This window comes from Plasmodium berghei (genome assembly GCF_900002375.2).
Source record: "Plasmodium berghei ANKA genome assembly, chromosome: 2".
Lineage (NCBI taxonomy): Eukaryota > Apicomplexa > Aconoidasida > Haemosporida > Plasmodiidae > Plasmodium > Plasmodium berghei.
The window spans coordinates 322,933-339,685 of NC_036160.2; the positions used below are offsets into that span (position 1 = coordinate 322,933).

Below are 16,753 nucleotides of genomic sequence, written 5' to 3' on the forward strand. Positions count from 1 at the left end.
ATAATTTAGTAAGCTATTATGCATACTTTACGATTTGCAATACTGCTATTCCTAAAGCATATAATGTTATTATTTTTTCCTAAATAGTTTGGGTCGGTAAATGCTTTTCTAAAATATAAATAAATAAAAAAAAATGAAGAAAAATAAATGGTAAAAAATAAAATATGCGAAAAATAAATGAAAAAATAAATAAAACAGGCATTGTCAATATGTGCAAAACGGCAGTAAAAAAATTAAATAATACGAAAAAAAACATAATTGCCTTTTTCTATCCTTTTTAATTATAAATAATAAATAAGCAAGAAACTGAAAATTGCACAATAGTTATATCATTGTTTCAAGATAAAAATAAAATAAAGTGAATAGTTTTTTAGTGTGGATTTATACAACAATAATCTTCACCTTAAAAATGAAGGTCTATATATATATAAACCCTTTTTCACTTTGTTCTAATTTGTTATTTCACCTTAATATCGTAAAAGAAAATATAAAAACAAAACTATAAGCCTTAATTAGTATAACATAAAGGTAGAATGGGTGATTATTCTCATTTTTTTTTATAACTCTTTTCCCCTTTATATATACATTTTATAAAAATTGGCAACATTAGCGAAGCGAACGAAAAATGTGCAATAATACCAATTTTATGCAGACACCTTGCTTGTTCATATTTTTTTGTTACACGTTTGGTCTGGCATGCTACCTGTATAAGTAAACATATACTTATTTTTTCAATACACTATAGTGTAAATAAATATATTAACCGATAAAAACACCCGAAAAAATTATGATAATCCCTTTTTTTAACTAGTGTAATTATTATATGTACATATAACTCGTGATTGAACGTAAAACTGTAAAGTGAAATTATTACTATTTCATTTTTAAAAAAAATATTATGAATAGAGAATGCAAAAAGGAACCAAAATAGCTATTTGTTTGTATTTTTTTTTTTTTGGAGTTACAAATATAAGTATTTTAGCTGACTAAGTAATAGAAAAAATATAAAGATTAAAAAAAATGACAAAATTAGCAAATGATTAGCATGCGCTTTTATATAAAAACCTATTACTACAATGTTAATTCATGAGAAAATAATAAAATAAAACAAAAGAAAAAGGGAAAGATACACACTAGGCAGAGAAAACCTATTGTAGTTCTTTGATAAATTATATACTCTTATTTAATCATTTATATATTTTTTTTAATCAATGGAAAAAATGTTTGCAAGTTAAACTTGTAAATATAATAAAAACATATTTTATATGGATATAAATAAATAGTTTACATATTTTTTAAAATTGTTATACATTTGATATGTTTTTTTATTCTTACTTAAGACACAATTGGGGGATATAGATATATATAAAAATGGGAAAATATCATGGAATATTATTTAAAATATGTAAACATAAAAATTTTAATATTTAAAGAAATATTTGTACATACATGTATATTAGGCCTTATTCTACGTTTTAACAAATTTGGTATACACATGTGTGCACGCATGTGTCGTTTTAAAGTTTATTTTTTTACCTTATATTTAAATGGAAAAAAAAAGCACACATATATATAAAAATAACATAATAATAATATTTTTTTCCTTTATAAGTTTTAATTTTTTGTTAAAAGTGGAAAAGAGTGGTATGCTCCAAAAAAAAGATAAGCCTTTCCCTAATGTGGAACATATGTACATACACATATCTGTATGTATCCTTGTCTACTTAAATGCATATAGCATGCACTTTTTAAAAAAAAAAATTTTCAACCTTTATTTCATTACAACGTATTTCATAAAAAGTGGATAAATAAAGAGGAATAGGAAAAAAAAATCTTATATATACTTATGTTAAAAGATATAATGAACGAATATGGTAATCAGCTTTATTCTAATCAGCCAATAATAATTGACAATGGAAGTGGTTACATAAAGTCAGGATTCGCAGGGGACGATGCTCCTAATCTTGTATTCCCATCCTAGTATGTAATGAATATGTGATTAAATTATACATGGTCAAAATAAACGACAAAAATATATGCACATTTCAACAGTACACGTCAGATTGTTATATAAATTTTTCGAAAATATCTATTTTTTTATTTTATAGTGTTGGGCGACCAAAATACAAGAGGGTTATGGCCGGAGCAGTTGAAGGGAATTTGTTTGTTGGAAATAAAGCAGTAAGGAAAAATAAAATGACTAAAATAAATAAACTACAAAACAAAATAAAATACTTATAAACCTTTAAATTTATAGGAAGAATATCGAGGGTTATTAAAAGTTACTTATCCAATAAATCATGGGATTATTGAAAATTGGAATGACATGGAAAATATTTGGATACATGTTTATAATTCATTAAAAATAAATTCAGAAGAGGTATAATATGGATATGATATAAATGTTTGTATTTTCCGATTTTTTTTTTTTTAATATTTAATGTGTTATATTCATTGAGATATATTTTTATCATTCATTTTAATCAGCTTTCCATTTTATGTTTTTCTTTTTTGTGTCTTAGCATCCAGTATTATTAACAGAAGCCCCATTAAATCCACAAAAAAATAAAGAAAAAATTGCTGAAGTATTCTTTGAATCTTTTAATGCCCCAGCCTTATTTATTTCTATACAAGCAATACTATCTTTATATTCATGTGGAAAAACAAATGGCACAGTTCTTGATTGTGGGGATGGTGTTTGTCATTGTGTATCCATTTATGAAGGTAATACGAGAAAAAATTAAGTTATATATAATATATTAAAATTTGGGCTATATAATAGAAAATAATTCATATATATATTTTTTTAAAAAAGGATATAGTATAACGAACACGATTACCAGATCTGATATTGCTGGGCGAGATATTACTACATATTTAGGATATTTGTTAAGAAAAAATGGACATTTATTTAATACTTCTGCTGAAATGGAAGTAGTAAAAAGCATGAAGGAAAATTGCTGTTACGTTTCGTTTAATATGAGCAAAGAAAAAAATACTTCAGAAAAATCGCTTACAACTTTGCCCTATATACTTCCAGATGGGTCACAAATACTGGTAAGCTTATTGATACTCCTAAATCATTTTTTTTGCATGAATGGTCAGAAAATATAGAGCATACCTCATAGTGTAGTCACACACTTATATACTACCTATTATGCATATATTTTTTATTTTATTTTTTATTTTATTTTTATTTTATTTTATTTTATTTTTATTTAGATTGGGTCTGAAAGATATAGAGCACCAGAAGTTCTTTTCAACCCATCCATTTTGGGATTAGAATATTTAGGTTGGATAAAAATATGAGCTCAAAAAAAATGGATTTGAGTTTTATTTAATATAAAAATTAATAATTGAACAATAAAATTATTATACATATATATATGCTTGGGTTTATACATACAGGATTGTCTGAATTAATTGTAACATCTATAACTAGAGCAGACATGGATTTGAGAAAAACGTTATACTCACACATTGTGCTATCAGGAGGTACAACGATGTTTCAGGGTAATTTTAATAATAAAATTCATGGATATATTTTAATAGTTTCAAATAATTGATTTTATATATTTCATATATTTATATACGTATATTCGTTTATATTTTAAAAGGTTTTGGAGATAGACTACTAAATGAAATCAGAAAATTTTCCCCTAAAGACATTACAGTATTTTAAGGAAAAAAATAGTAGAGTTTTATGATTGCCGAAATATTTTGCTTTAATTTTTTTGTGTGAGCATTTTATAAGTTTATATTTTCCAATTTTTATAGATCCGAATTAGTGCACCCCCTGAAAGAAAGTTTAGTACATTTATAGGAGGGTCGATATTAGCTTCCTTAGCAACGTTTAAAAAAATATGGATTAACAAACAGGTTATTGAAAATGGCTATATATATAGAGAGAGAGTAAAAACCGAGATGAAGCTATAATAAATATATAGATATAATATCGGATATTTGATTTAATTTATATATATTTTGTTTTTTATTTTTTTTAATATATTTAATAGGAATTTGATGAATATGGTAGTGCAATATTACACAAAAAAACATTTTGATGATTTTTTTTTTTAAGTTAAATTTTGTTTGAAAATGATTATTTTTGAATAATACATTTTCTCATTTATTTATTTTTTTCATAAATATAATAAAAAACAATGATACATCAAACAATGTTGATAGTTCGTATAAAATGCAATACATATGTATATATAGGCATGTAATATATAGATATATATTTAAATAAAAGGAAAAAAAATGTGCGGATATTTTCCTAAAATTTGTGCACACAAAAACTTACATTTATATTGTCTATTATATAGATAAAAATAAAATATATAAATGCTTGAATAAATTAGTTAAAAAATAAGTATATATATATGTGTAAGTTATTGGAATGGTTTTGTATATATATCAAAACTATATGGTATCTCTTTTTTCATTATGTATAAAATTATATAAAGAATTATTTTTTTTATTATAACTATTATGGTTAAACGTTATTTTAAAGCTTCAAAGTTTCACAAAAAAAACACACACGGAGTGTATATACTTTAGTAGCTAATTCGTCAAAAACCGATTTTCTATATCTGTTACATTAAATGTTTTATCTATCCTGCATTCTGTAAATTAAACAATATTCGAAAGTACATACAAATGCAAAAAATGTAAAGAATGCAAAAAATGTAAAGAATGCAAAAAAACATGTTACCTTTTAAGAGCTGCAATTTTATAAGACGGTATTTTTGAGCATACACATTCTTTTGATCTGAAAAAAAAGCAAAATATGTTAAGGGTTTAATGTATTTATGTTATGAATAATTTATATTTTTATTATTAATTAATTTTTTTATAAATAAATAATTAATATATATTTTTATGCATTTACCATTTGGGATACTTTTTAATTTCTCATGAATAATTTTGTTAGCAGTTTTATTAATGATCTACAAAAGTAGGGAAAGAAAAAAAAAACTTTCTATATAATTATAAAAATATTATAATTTAAAAAAAAAATTATGTTAGTACCTCCAAAGCATTTGTTTGAATTACTGGATTGTGATTTTCTTTTTTTATGACTGTTTTTTTTTTATTTATTTCTTTTATAAAAATTGAAAAATATTTGTATATAAAGAATAATAGTTCTTTAAACTGCGAATAATTTTAAAAAAAAAAAAATATGAACAAAATATATGTGTTAAATATATTAATGAAATAATTATAAAAGCATTTGTCTTATTGTAGAAATAGTATCATAATTTTTTTTATATATGGATAAATAAATATAAATGTATATTTTTGGAAATTATTACTTTGTTTTTATCTTCTAAACGATTAACTTGTATAGATATAGTATTTGCTTGCCATTTTCGAGTAGCCTTAACAAAATTAATTATTTTATGATTATTTGTTTGCTCATTTTTAAGTCTGATTGCATATTTATTATGATATAAATAATTTTTTATAATAGTTTCTTTAGATATATATTTAAACTTGTTTCTATTTATGTTTAATTTTACACACAATTTAACTGGTGTATTTAAAAATGTTTGGATGTATATAGAGTTATCTGAAAAAGGGGAAAAAATAAAAAATTAATATATATATATATATAATACAAGTTTGTGTGTAGAAAAGACTTTTGATATATTTTACATTTTTTAGAGAGCAAATAATATTTTTTTCGCATTGAAGGAAAATGGAAAGTATCATTTAATATAATTATTTTATTTTGATCATATTTTATATGAGAACTATTTTTTTTGTTTGTATTTTTATGTTCATTAATTAAATGAAAGCAATATAAATAAGCGATTTTTCTGGCAATTTTCCAATATTTTTTTTGGTTGAATAATGTAGGTTTTATGTTTTTATTTTCCCTAGTTTTTGAAAAAAAAAAAAGTTTATTTTTTAGACATCGTTTTTTTATTATAGGATAATATATTTTAGTTTTGTGATTTTGTTTTTCAAAAATAATAATTTTATTTGTTATTACTGCAATATTTTTTTTTTCATTTTTTTTTATTTTCTTAGATTGATTAACATATCTTTTTTTATTTTTTGTAGAATAAAATTGTTTCTCAATATTATCTGTTGATATATTATGAATAGAAATATTATATTTTGATAAAAAATGACGAAAATATTTAATCTGTTTAATAAATTTTTTATAAAATATAAAAAATGTTTTGGGTTTAACTATATGATTTAATATTTTTTTCCTACTTATTTTTATACACATTTTAGTAACATTATTTTTATCAATATCTTCACTATTTATTCCATCATTTTTATAAGAATGCTTATGTTTAATGGAGTTATGTGTGTGTAAAGAAATATTATTTTTTTTTTTTTTTTTCACTTTTTTTAATTTGGCATAAATTGTGTTAAGATATCGTTGGAAATTCGAACGAAATGTAGAATCGAATAATGTGACAAAGAAAGTTTTATATAAATATATTAAGGAAAAGAATGATAAATTTATTTTTCGAACTCCATGTTTATTATTTAATTTAAAAGGTTTATTTATTTTGTTACAATATTTTATTAATTGTATAAAGAATATTTTTTCATAACTATATTTATATGATATGTACTGTTCTTTTAAGTTATATAATAAGTATATAAAAAATAAAATTTGTTTTTTTTTTTTTATCAGAAATTTTATTAATGTATCTTTTCCGCTACATGGAGGGCCATAAAACATTAAGATAAAATTCATTTTTTTATTTCTCTTAAAATGTGAAAAAAAATAGGTAATTGAATAAATAAATAAATAAATAAGTTTCAACTTAAAAATTGGCAAAGAAAAAGATAAAACAATTCTATACTATTTTAACTGTATTTAAAAAAAAGAAAAATAATTAATACAAATACATTGTCACAATCAAATTAACACCAATTTTGTACTAGTTGAAAAGGCGTGTTTTATATATTTAAAAAATTGAAAAATTACCATTGCAAATACCCAAATTTGATTATTGTGAAATTGGGATATACATATTTATTTAATTTTTTAAAGTAAAAATATTGTTCATATAACAATCTATATCAAATGGTTTAATATTTATTTTGTTAAATATTTGTTTTATATATTTTTTTTTATCTTGTTTTTCAAAAATATTAAATATAGCGCCTTTGTTGTTTACTCTGCCTATTCGTCCACACCTATGCACATACTCAGTATAATCTAAAAAAAAAAAAAGAAAGAAAAAGAAAAGTTAATAAATCCTGTTATTTTTATTATATTATAGATCATGAAATATTTTAAAAATACGAATGACAAAAGCATGTATGTATATACATATATAAGTAGGAAAATTTAATAAAAATATTTAATTTGCTTAAATGAATGTCGATCTTTCGTATATTTTCATATTTTTTTATAAATCCATACTTTGGGGCATGTCAAAATTTATGATAGTTGTAAAACCAATGCAATTAATTCCTCTATATAACAAATTAGTTGATATAAATAAAAAGTTGACATATTTTTTTAAGTTTTTATAATTGATTAAGTCATTTTTCGAAAAGTTCGCGTAATTAATATCTTTGAATATTTTTTTTTTTTTTTTTTCATTTCTGGAAAAAATTGTTTGTATGTCAATATCAAATCGGTTTCGAAATAAACTCCAGAGATCCATAACTCGTTTCTGTTTGTGGAAAAGGAAAATAAAAAATGTACAAAAAGGAAAATAAAAAATGTACAAAAAGGGAAAGAAAAAATAACTAGTTTTTCGACTCACTTTTGTGTTGCAGAACACCAAAACATTTTTGTTGAGAGGATTGGAAAAAATAATTTTTAAAAAGTTAGATATCGCATTATTATTATTTTTTATCTGACTTTTTTTATTATAGCAATAATTAAAATGTATTAAATTTTCGGGGATTTTAAATGTTTCCTCTATTTTAAACAATGAGTTTATTATATTTTTTTCTTTTTCATAATTTATTGGAGAGGAACCAGTTGATTGATTGTTTATCTTTTCTTGTTTTACATTTTGTCCTAAAAGATTAGTTAAAAAATTTTCTGTAATTAAATGTTTAGTGTATAGAAGGTATGGATATATAGCAGATGTTGCACTACAACATATTACGTTTGTAATTGAAGGTATGCGTTTTTTTTTTTTTTTTTTTATGTAAATATTTTTTAATATTTGAGAAAAAAACACATTTTCCAGTTCGATTTTGTTTTTCTCAATTTTATTCTTGACGTTGCTCTTTTCGAATTTGTTAAAAAAAAAATCATATTCGTCAAAAATAATAGTGTGAATATTTTCTAAATTGATAGCTTTTTTTTCATTTATTATTGTGTATACCCTTCCCGGTGTTCCGATATATATATTTATATTTATAATATTGTCATTTTCATAATTGTCATTTTTCATTTTTTGATTATTTTGGCCATTGCACTGAAGGGAAGCTTCTTCATTTTCTTTTATTATATTTATTTTTTTTGCTCGTAAATTTTTTAATTGATATTTTATATTATTTCCACCTATTAATAAATAAACATTCATATTAACTTTATTTTTATAAAGGATGTTAATTTTTTCAAGATATTGTTGTTTTTCTTCAGAAATATATTTAAATCGTGTTAAAGATTTATTTATTTCAAAAAATTTAGAAGAATAAGATTTATAAAACGAATTAATTATATCTTTATATAATTCGTATATTTGTACAGCAACCTCTTTATTATATGTCAAAATAAGTATATCACCTATTTGTCCACATTGTTGGTTATTTTGATTGCTGGTATTCAGAGAATTATTCAAAACATTATTTTTGATAATTTCAGAATTTTTATTAATAAATAAATCTGTGTTTAATTGATCAGAGCAACAAAAGGAAGTAATGTCATTTATTTGTTTGGTTTTGTAAAATATTTCACTTTTTGTTTCTTTATCATTACACATTTCTTTAGTCTCATTATTTTCAGAAAATCTTAAATTAGTAATTTGTTGAAAAATTGGAAGTAAATACATAAATGTTTTTCCAGTTCCAGTTGGACAATGTAAAAAAAAAGTTCTTATTAAATGTTTACTCGTTTTATTGTATTTATTTACATATATTATTTGCTTGGGTATTTTTTCATTTTGAATTTGTAAATCAATTTCATTTGTATATCTCATTAAATCATAGGATCCATTATTTAAAAAATAGATAATTATTGGAATTATTTTTTTTTGGTAAAATGTGGGATTATTTATATTATTATATTTTAAATATACATTAATAAAATTATCATAAATTCCAATATTCTTAAATGTGTCTATTTTAATTATTTTATTTTCCTTATAATTTTTTTCTTCGTTTTTTACATAATTTTCTTTTTTTAAAGTTTCATTAAAATCTATAATGGTGCTAAATAAGTTCAATTTTCTAACCTGATTTTCAAATTCCTTCGAGACGTCATTTTTAATTTTTATTTCCTTTCGAAAACCATCTATGCTATTTCCAATTTTTAATATTTTCCCTATGTTAAATTTATTTGCAACTTCTTGGTTGTTTATTTCTACATTGTTAGGAAATGACTGCTCGTTATTTTTTTCTACTTTCTTCACTTCATTTTTTTTTTCTACTTTCTTCACTTCATTTTTTTTTTCTACTTTTTTCACTTCATTTTTTTTTTTTACTTTTTTCGCTTTACTATTTTTTTTTACTTTGCATGATGCGCTTATTTTTTGAAGGATCTCGTTTTCATTTATATCTGCTTTTGCATTTTGTTTATTTTTATAGATTTCAAATTTCGTTGTTTTTATGTTTAATTTTTGAATAGATTGATTTAGGTCTTTATCAAACATGTCTAGTATTTTTTGTTGTTTGTTTTTTTTTTTGGTATTTAAATTAGTGTTATTTTTATTGTCTATAATTTTCCCATTTTGTTTTTTTTCCAGATTTTGTATATTTTTGGAATTGTTTGTAGCATTTGCGTAATTAGTTCTTTTTTCTTTATTTTTATTTTTGAGAATTTTTTTAATTTTTTTCACATCCTTTTTATTGTATTTTTGTTTTTTATTCAAATAGATTGGTTTATAGATATATCGTTTATCCTTTGTTGTTTTATCATTGGGAATTATATTATGTTTTTTTTTTTTTTTTTTTTCAATCAAATTTATTATATTTTTATTTCGATTAAGTTTATCATTTTCTTCGTTTTTATTATCCCCACATTCTACAATAAAGTTGTCTTCACATTTTTCATTTTTCAAATTTAATTTATTCCTATTTTTTGAAAAATGTATTTTTAAAGAAATATCTTTTTCCCATTTTTGTGTAATGGTCAATGAATTATGTTTCTTAAAAAATGTAAAACAATTTCCTTTTAAAAAAAAACAAAAAAAAAAAAAAAAAAAAAAGATATACCAATTGTGGGGAATAGGGGACATTTATGTATCCAATCAGAATTAAAGGATTACATTTTTTAGATTCAAAGTTGATGGAAAATGGAAAACATATATATATATCGGGAAAAAAACAAATAAAAAATTTGACAATATCTAGTATTTAAAAAAATATTAATAAAAATAAAATTATAGCAATATAAAAAAAATTAAAATGAAGGGATGAAAAAAAAAAAAAAAAACATATAGCCTATATTGCACATATTTTTTGAAACAATCAAATTGGGCTTCTTTTTTTGTTTTAAAAAAATAAAAAAATTAATAATTTTTAAAATGATTATGTACAATTAAAGAATGCTGATTTAAGGAGCATTTGTATTTGTATTTTTCAATTAATAACTCGAAATAAAATATAAGAAAAAGGATTAAGTTGTAGTCTATTGAAATAATTAAAAAAACAATTTCTTTTAATTCTTCAGACATAAATAAACACGAAAGGAAAGATAAATGATCTACAACTTCAATATCATTTATAATTTTTTTGAAAACAATTTTATTTATTATTTTTTTAGTTAAAATATTTTCGTTGTATACAAAATTTATTCTTTCCTTTATTTTGCGGATACTCTCAATTACTTGTTTCGTCTGCAAAGGCATAGAAAATGAAAAAGTGAAAAAATGAAAAAATGAAGAAAAAAAGTAACATTGCTATTTTGACAAGTTAAATATATAATAATCCAAATTTTAAAGCCACAAAAATTTTCGATTTTTTTTTAAATAACCTTAGGAATATTAGTAATGAACAAGTTAGAAATTATATTTAGAGAAATATTTTTTATTTTATCATCATATAATTTGTTAAGAATATTGAGACAAAGGAATAAAATTGATGGACAAATTTTGTCAAAACATTTTTCGATTCTCGAAAGGGTCAGAAATATTTCCATTGCCTTTTCAAGGAACCTAAGATTGGAGAAAAAATAAAAAATAAATAAAAAAATATATTCATACTTTATATTTGTGTATTGAATATAGTAAACATATTTCTATATAACCTATATTCGTAACTATGGTTTGGTAACCCATTTTTTATGTCAAACTTTTTCAATTTAAAACATAATGTTGATATTATATCTTTTAAAATTCTAAAGTAGAAAATAAATTATCAAACATGTGAATGTACAAACACCCCTCATATTTATTATTATTATCATTATTATTAGAAATGAAAAGCAGAAAATTATTTATTTTACAGTTTTATTGGGAATATATCATCTATTATGGTAACATAATTTAATATCTTCAAAATAATAAGATTGTTCATTTTCAGATTTTGAGAAAGAGCTACTTTTATATATTCCAATACCTGTTCAAAAATAAAGAAGTAAAGAAATGCAAAATGTTGTTTAAAGTATTTTTATAGAGGATAACATGTTTCGCTTTAATTTCACTCTATGAATCAGTCAAGTTTTTACTTTTGCTTTTTCATTTTGATTTTTTTCATTTTTTACTTGGTTTATTTTGGGATACAATTCAAGGCGGTGTGTAGAAAAAATAAAAAAACATTGGAAAATACACATTTGTGCATTATATCGTATATGTTCGCTTAAAAAGGAAAAAATAAAATTAATGTATATATGGATGGGTATAAGGGACGGAAAAAGGATATAAAACATATGTATAGGGATAAGACAAAGGTAGAAACATAACTGCCTTTCTTTTGCATATATGTGGATTGCTTACTCGTCATGACAGAAAAATTTCTTTGCAAAATAAAAAATGTGTGAAGTTGTAGATAGGATAATTGAATAAGTATTTTGATCTGTAAATTCTATATGATTTAAATTATTATTCTGACATTTTTGTTTTTTAGTGTCTTTTTCAAAATTTGTATTATTTATTTGATCAACTATATCGTAGTAATTATCATCTACAATTAAATTGGCAACCTGTTGATAATTAATATTTTTGTATATATGTTTTTTTATATTTTTATAAAATGTTTTTACTGTATTTAAAAATGTGTTTTTTTTTTCTTTTCTAAAGCTTGTTATATTTTTGAAAAAAAAAAAATTGTATAAAAGTATTATTTTTTTATTTTTTTCGACTAAAAATTGTTGAGGGATATCTACTTCATAACTTAGATCAGATAGATTGTTATCTACATTTATTTCAAATAAATTATTGAAATTATTTTTTTTGTTTATTTCATTTTTTAAATCGTTAATATTTATATATACATGGCCATCTAGTATTTTATCTTTTATTGCATACATATATTTTTTCTGAGATAATATTTTAATTCTATTTTGATATATAATTTTGTAAAATAAATAAAGTATATAATTAAAAGTATTTAGAATATTCATAACTATACTGTTTTTATTTTTATTTTTTAAAAACAAAAAACCATTTGTTTTTTTTTTTGTAATTTTTATAATATTTATACATATGTCTTTATATATATATATATTTGAATAGTTATAAGAAATTAAAATTTTTATGAGTTTAAATATTTTCATACAATTATTAATAGATCCAATGTTAATTAATTTTTTATAAATATAACAAGTTATTATATCTTGATATTTGTCAATTATATGAATTAACTCGTTATGGTAATCATTTTGTTTTTTATTGTTATATTTTTCTTTTTCATTATTAGATAAATATTTGTGTGTAATAAACAAAAAATAAGTAGACAATTGTTTGATGTTATTTGATTCATTATTTATATTTAACAAAAATAAAACGAGATTTTTGTAAAAATATTTTTTTATTATTTCATATAAATTGGTTAAATATAATATTAGAAAAGATTTATTTATACAAATAATTAACAAAGATATAAAATAATAATGCGAATTATTTTTTTTATTTTCTTTCCATATTTCATTTTCTTTTATTTTTTCGAAACATAAACAAATTATATTTTCTACAATTTTTTGTATATTTAATTTAAAGTTTTTTAATTTTATTATTACTGCTAAAGAAAAAAAATTATTAAAAATATTCAAATACTCGATTAAGATATTTTTTATTAATTCTGTCTCTAATTTTTGTTCAAAATATATATCAGTCTTATCATAAAAGTTGTATACATATTTTCCATCTTTATTTGTTAAATTTGTTTTTATCCATAATAAAATAATTATAAAATCAAGAAAATAATTTAAAAAATGAAAATTATTACATTTTTGCTTCATTTCTTTATCCTCAATATTTTTGTTATCTTTTCCATTTTTTAGTTCAAATTCAGAAAATAAAATATGGTTTATGTAGCTTTCGATTTGGCTATTTTCAACCCCCAGAAAGGAAAAGATGCTTATCTTGTTTACCAAGCTGAAATGGGAAAGTGTGAAAGTGGAAAAAATGAAAAAAATGAAAAAAATGAAAAAAATGAAAAAAATGAAAAAAATATAATTTTAAAGAACGAATTTGAGACTAACCTTATAGGCTGATGTTTAAAGCAACTTTTCACATTTGTCAGTGTCAATAAGTTAACAAAATTAAATGAATTTGATAAGCCTTGAATATTATCAACAAGAAGTAGGGGATAGTTATTATATATATCAATGGAATAAAATAAATTGTTTTCATTTAAAACTATGTTATGTATGTTAGTTTGAAAAGGCTGATCATTTTTATTATGAATTGATGATAAATCAGATATTTCATATAAATTTAGTAAAAAATTAAAAATAACATAACTATTAATATGCTTCGAGAAATTAATAATATTTTTTATTCTAAGATTATAATTAATAAAAGTGTAATATATGTATCCTGTTAAAAAATAAAAAATAAAAATATTATTTTCTTTTTTTAATAAAAAAATATTATATAAATATTTAAAATCATAATTTTCTATATTATAATTTAACTGATCAAGTAAAAAATTATTTATTTCATTATAACTCTGATTTTTGTCTTTTTTTTCTGATAAAATTTTTATAAAATTTAAAAATATTGTATGTAGATCATTTTGAAATTTACTTCCTAATTTAATAGGTAATGACGCTTCTTTTTTTATATCTATATTTATAGTATTATTTGAATTATGCATATTTTTGAAACACTTTTTTTTATTTTCATGATTAATATTTTTAATATAATTAGAAGAAATATATTCATCAGTTTCGTTATCAATCATATACTGATTAAGATTTTTTTCTTTATATGATTTGTCAAAATTGTTTTTTAATATATTTGTTAAACTTTCTATAATATGAATCTCCAAATTGTTTTCTTCAAAATATTGTAATATCTTATTATTAAACAAAAAATTTATATTAGATAAAAAATTTATATCTTTATCATAAAAAATTTGAGATAAAATAAAAACAAAAATCATAAGAAGTATATTTCTATTTAAAATTGTATAATATTTAACAATAACTTTGCAAATATTCAAAATTTCACATATATCATCTCCAGAATTTGTATCATTTTTATACTCATTATAATTGTAATTGAATAAAATATAATAACAGATAAAATAAATGTTAGATATAACATTTTTGTCTTCTATATATTCGATATTGTTTGAAAAATAAGTTGATTCTTTTTGTTGAATACTGGATTGATCATTCCAAGAAATAAGTTTTTTTCCAAAATTTTTGTTGTCTTTCTCTAAACTCCCTTTTGACAACACACACTGTTTCAAAATCGAATCATTTATTTTTATAAAACTATTTTGTTGAAATAATTCATATGTGTTATATGAAATATAGCTATATCTTTTTAAATACTGAGAAATAACATTATCCTCAATGAACAAATAATATTTCAAAACTTTATCAATCGATATTGTAAATATTTTTAAAATAATAATTTTAATTTTGTTCATATTAATGCTTTTATATAAAATAAACAAATTTAAACTAACACATTTAAATATTTTTTTTATTATATATGTATTTTTTATTTTTTTATGAATAATATATAATAATTTTAGGCTTTTTAATTTAATTTTTTTATTTTTATTTATAATAAATTCTACCAAATTTCGGATAATGTTTAAAAGACAAAAAAAACTATCCAACTTTCTGTCCAATTGGCTCCAATTATCGCCACTTTTAAAGCTAGCTATATTAGTTGTACTTGTTGAATTGGCTTGATTTATTCCCTTAAATGCATTATGTGGGTATATATATTTAAACACATTTTTAATATATCTTATTACAGTTAAATGAAATTCTTCAGTGTTTAATATTTTATCATTTTTATCAACTTTTGTAGGTGTGTTTTCTTTTTCAGCCATTTGCAAGTCAAACAAAGAAGATATAAGATTGATTCCAGAAAAAAAAAATATTTTTTCATCTTTTATATTTAATTTTGAAACACATAGTGAAAGGGTTTTTATAAAATATTCAATTGCTACATAACATTTAGGACTATATAATATATCATATGTTTTTATATAATTGTTAGAAATACATGTACTGTTAATATAATTTTTTGATAGGAAATTTGGAAAATCATTGTTATATTTTTTATTTCTTAATAAATGAATATATATTTTTATTTTATTATAAATTATAGAAAATAAACTATAAAATATATTTCTATCTTCATCTAACGGATTTACAATATTAGGACTAATATTATTTTTTTTAATATGGTTGTATATATTTTTCACACTTATGAGATCATCATTAATGTTGTTATTTTTTATAAAATATATAATGTAGTTAAATATATCGTTATTCTGTCTAGGGTCCATATTGCCAAAGGGAAATTTTTCACATAAGTATTAAAATCTGGGTATATTATTATGATAATTCAGATGTATATAATATATATACTATTGGAAAATAAATATAATAACGGGTGGCATGAAGGATAAAAATTTATAAAAAATGGGAATATTGGAAATTTCACATTCTATGGTAGTTTTTTTTTTACTGTATTATTAATTTTTATTTTAAGAGTTTAATAATTAAATGTTAATATTTTTGTACTTGGGTATTTTTTACGCTTTCCCGTGATTTTATATTTTTTATTATTTTGTTAATATTATTATTTTATCATAATCACATTTTTGAAAGTGTTTGTTTTCTTTCAATTTTTAATTTGTAACAACTGTTATGTACATAAATATGCTTAGCTCTTTAAGCGCGAAAAATACTATGTAATCAATATAAATATAAAAATAGTGTACAAAATAAATGAAGTAACAAATTTACACTACAGTTCTTATGTATTACATGAGCAATGAAAATAAAGTATTGTTTACCTATATTTTATACATTTTTTATATTTTTCTTTTTCTAATATTTAATACACCAAAATTAGTTCACAAAAAATGAAAAAAATCGTGTAGACCCTTCGCTGTTTTAAAAAATATATTTACCTTAGAATTTTAAGTATAAAAAATTTAATAAACAGTTTTTTATATA

The 16,753-nt window shown here is 20.6% G+C and overlaps 4 protein-coding genes across 4 annotated transcripts; 1 reads left to right on the plus strand and 3 right to left on the minus strand.

Annotated features, from left to right (window-relative positions):
* Positions 1-1,861: 1,861 nt before the first annotated feature.
* On the plus strand, positions 1,862-4,064 carry PBANKA_0209300 (actin-related protein; the record flags this gene model as incomplete). The annotated part of the gene is made up of 10 exons (XM_034565075.1): positions 1,862-1,980; positions 2,109-2,181; positions 2,258-2,380; positions 2,523-2,724; positions 2,816-3,057; positions 3,223-3,292; positions 3,409-3,513; positions 3,618-3,673; positions 3,778-3,879; positions 4,017-4,064. 10 exons carry the CDS (start codon positions 1,862-1,864, stop codon positions 4,062-4,064), a joined length of 1,140 nt encoding a protein of 379 aa, XP_034419819.1.
* Positions 4,065-4,566: 502 nt separating this feature from the next.
* On the minus strand, positions 4,567-6,727 carry PBANKA_0209400 (L-seryl-tRNA(Sec) kinase, putative; the record flags this gene model as incomplete). The annotated part of the gene is made up of 6 exons (XM_034565086.1): positions 4,567-4,628; positions 4,718-4,774; positions 4,895-4,952; positions 5,035-5,157; positions 5,319-5,575; positions 5,662-6,727. 6 exons carry the CDS (start codon positions 6,725-6,727, stop codon positions 4,567-4,569), a joined length of 1,623 nt encoding a protein of 540 aa, XP_034419820.1.
* Positions 6,728-7,013: 286 nt separating this feature from the next.
* On the minus strand, positions 7,014-10,397 carry PBANKA_0209500 (ATP-dependent RNA helicase, putative; the record flags this gene model as incomplete). Its single annotated transcript, XM_034565097.1, has 2 exons — positions 7,014-7,195; positions 7,403-10,397. 2 exons carry the CDS (start codon positions 10,395-10,397, stop codon positions 7,014-7,016), a joined length of 3,177 nt encoding a protein of 1,058 aa, XP_034419821.1.
* A 273-nt stretch (positions 10,398-10,670) lies between these two features.
* Positions 10,671-16,077, minus strand: PBANKA_0209600 (conserved Plasmodium protein, unknown function; the record flags this gene model as incomplete). The annotated part of the gene is made up of 7 exons (XM_034565108.1): positions 10,671-10,997; positions 11,135-11,315; positions 11,408-11,497; positions 11,606-11,718; positions 11,864-11,957; positions 12,096-13,694; positions 13,802-16,077. The coding sequence occupies 7 exons, from the start codon at positions 16,075-16,077 to the stop codon at positions 10,671-10,673; spliced, it is 4,680 nt and encodes a 1,559-aa protein (XP_034419822.1).
* Positions 16,078-16,753: the final 676 nt, after the last annotated feature.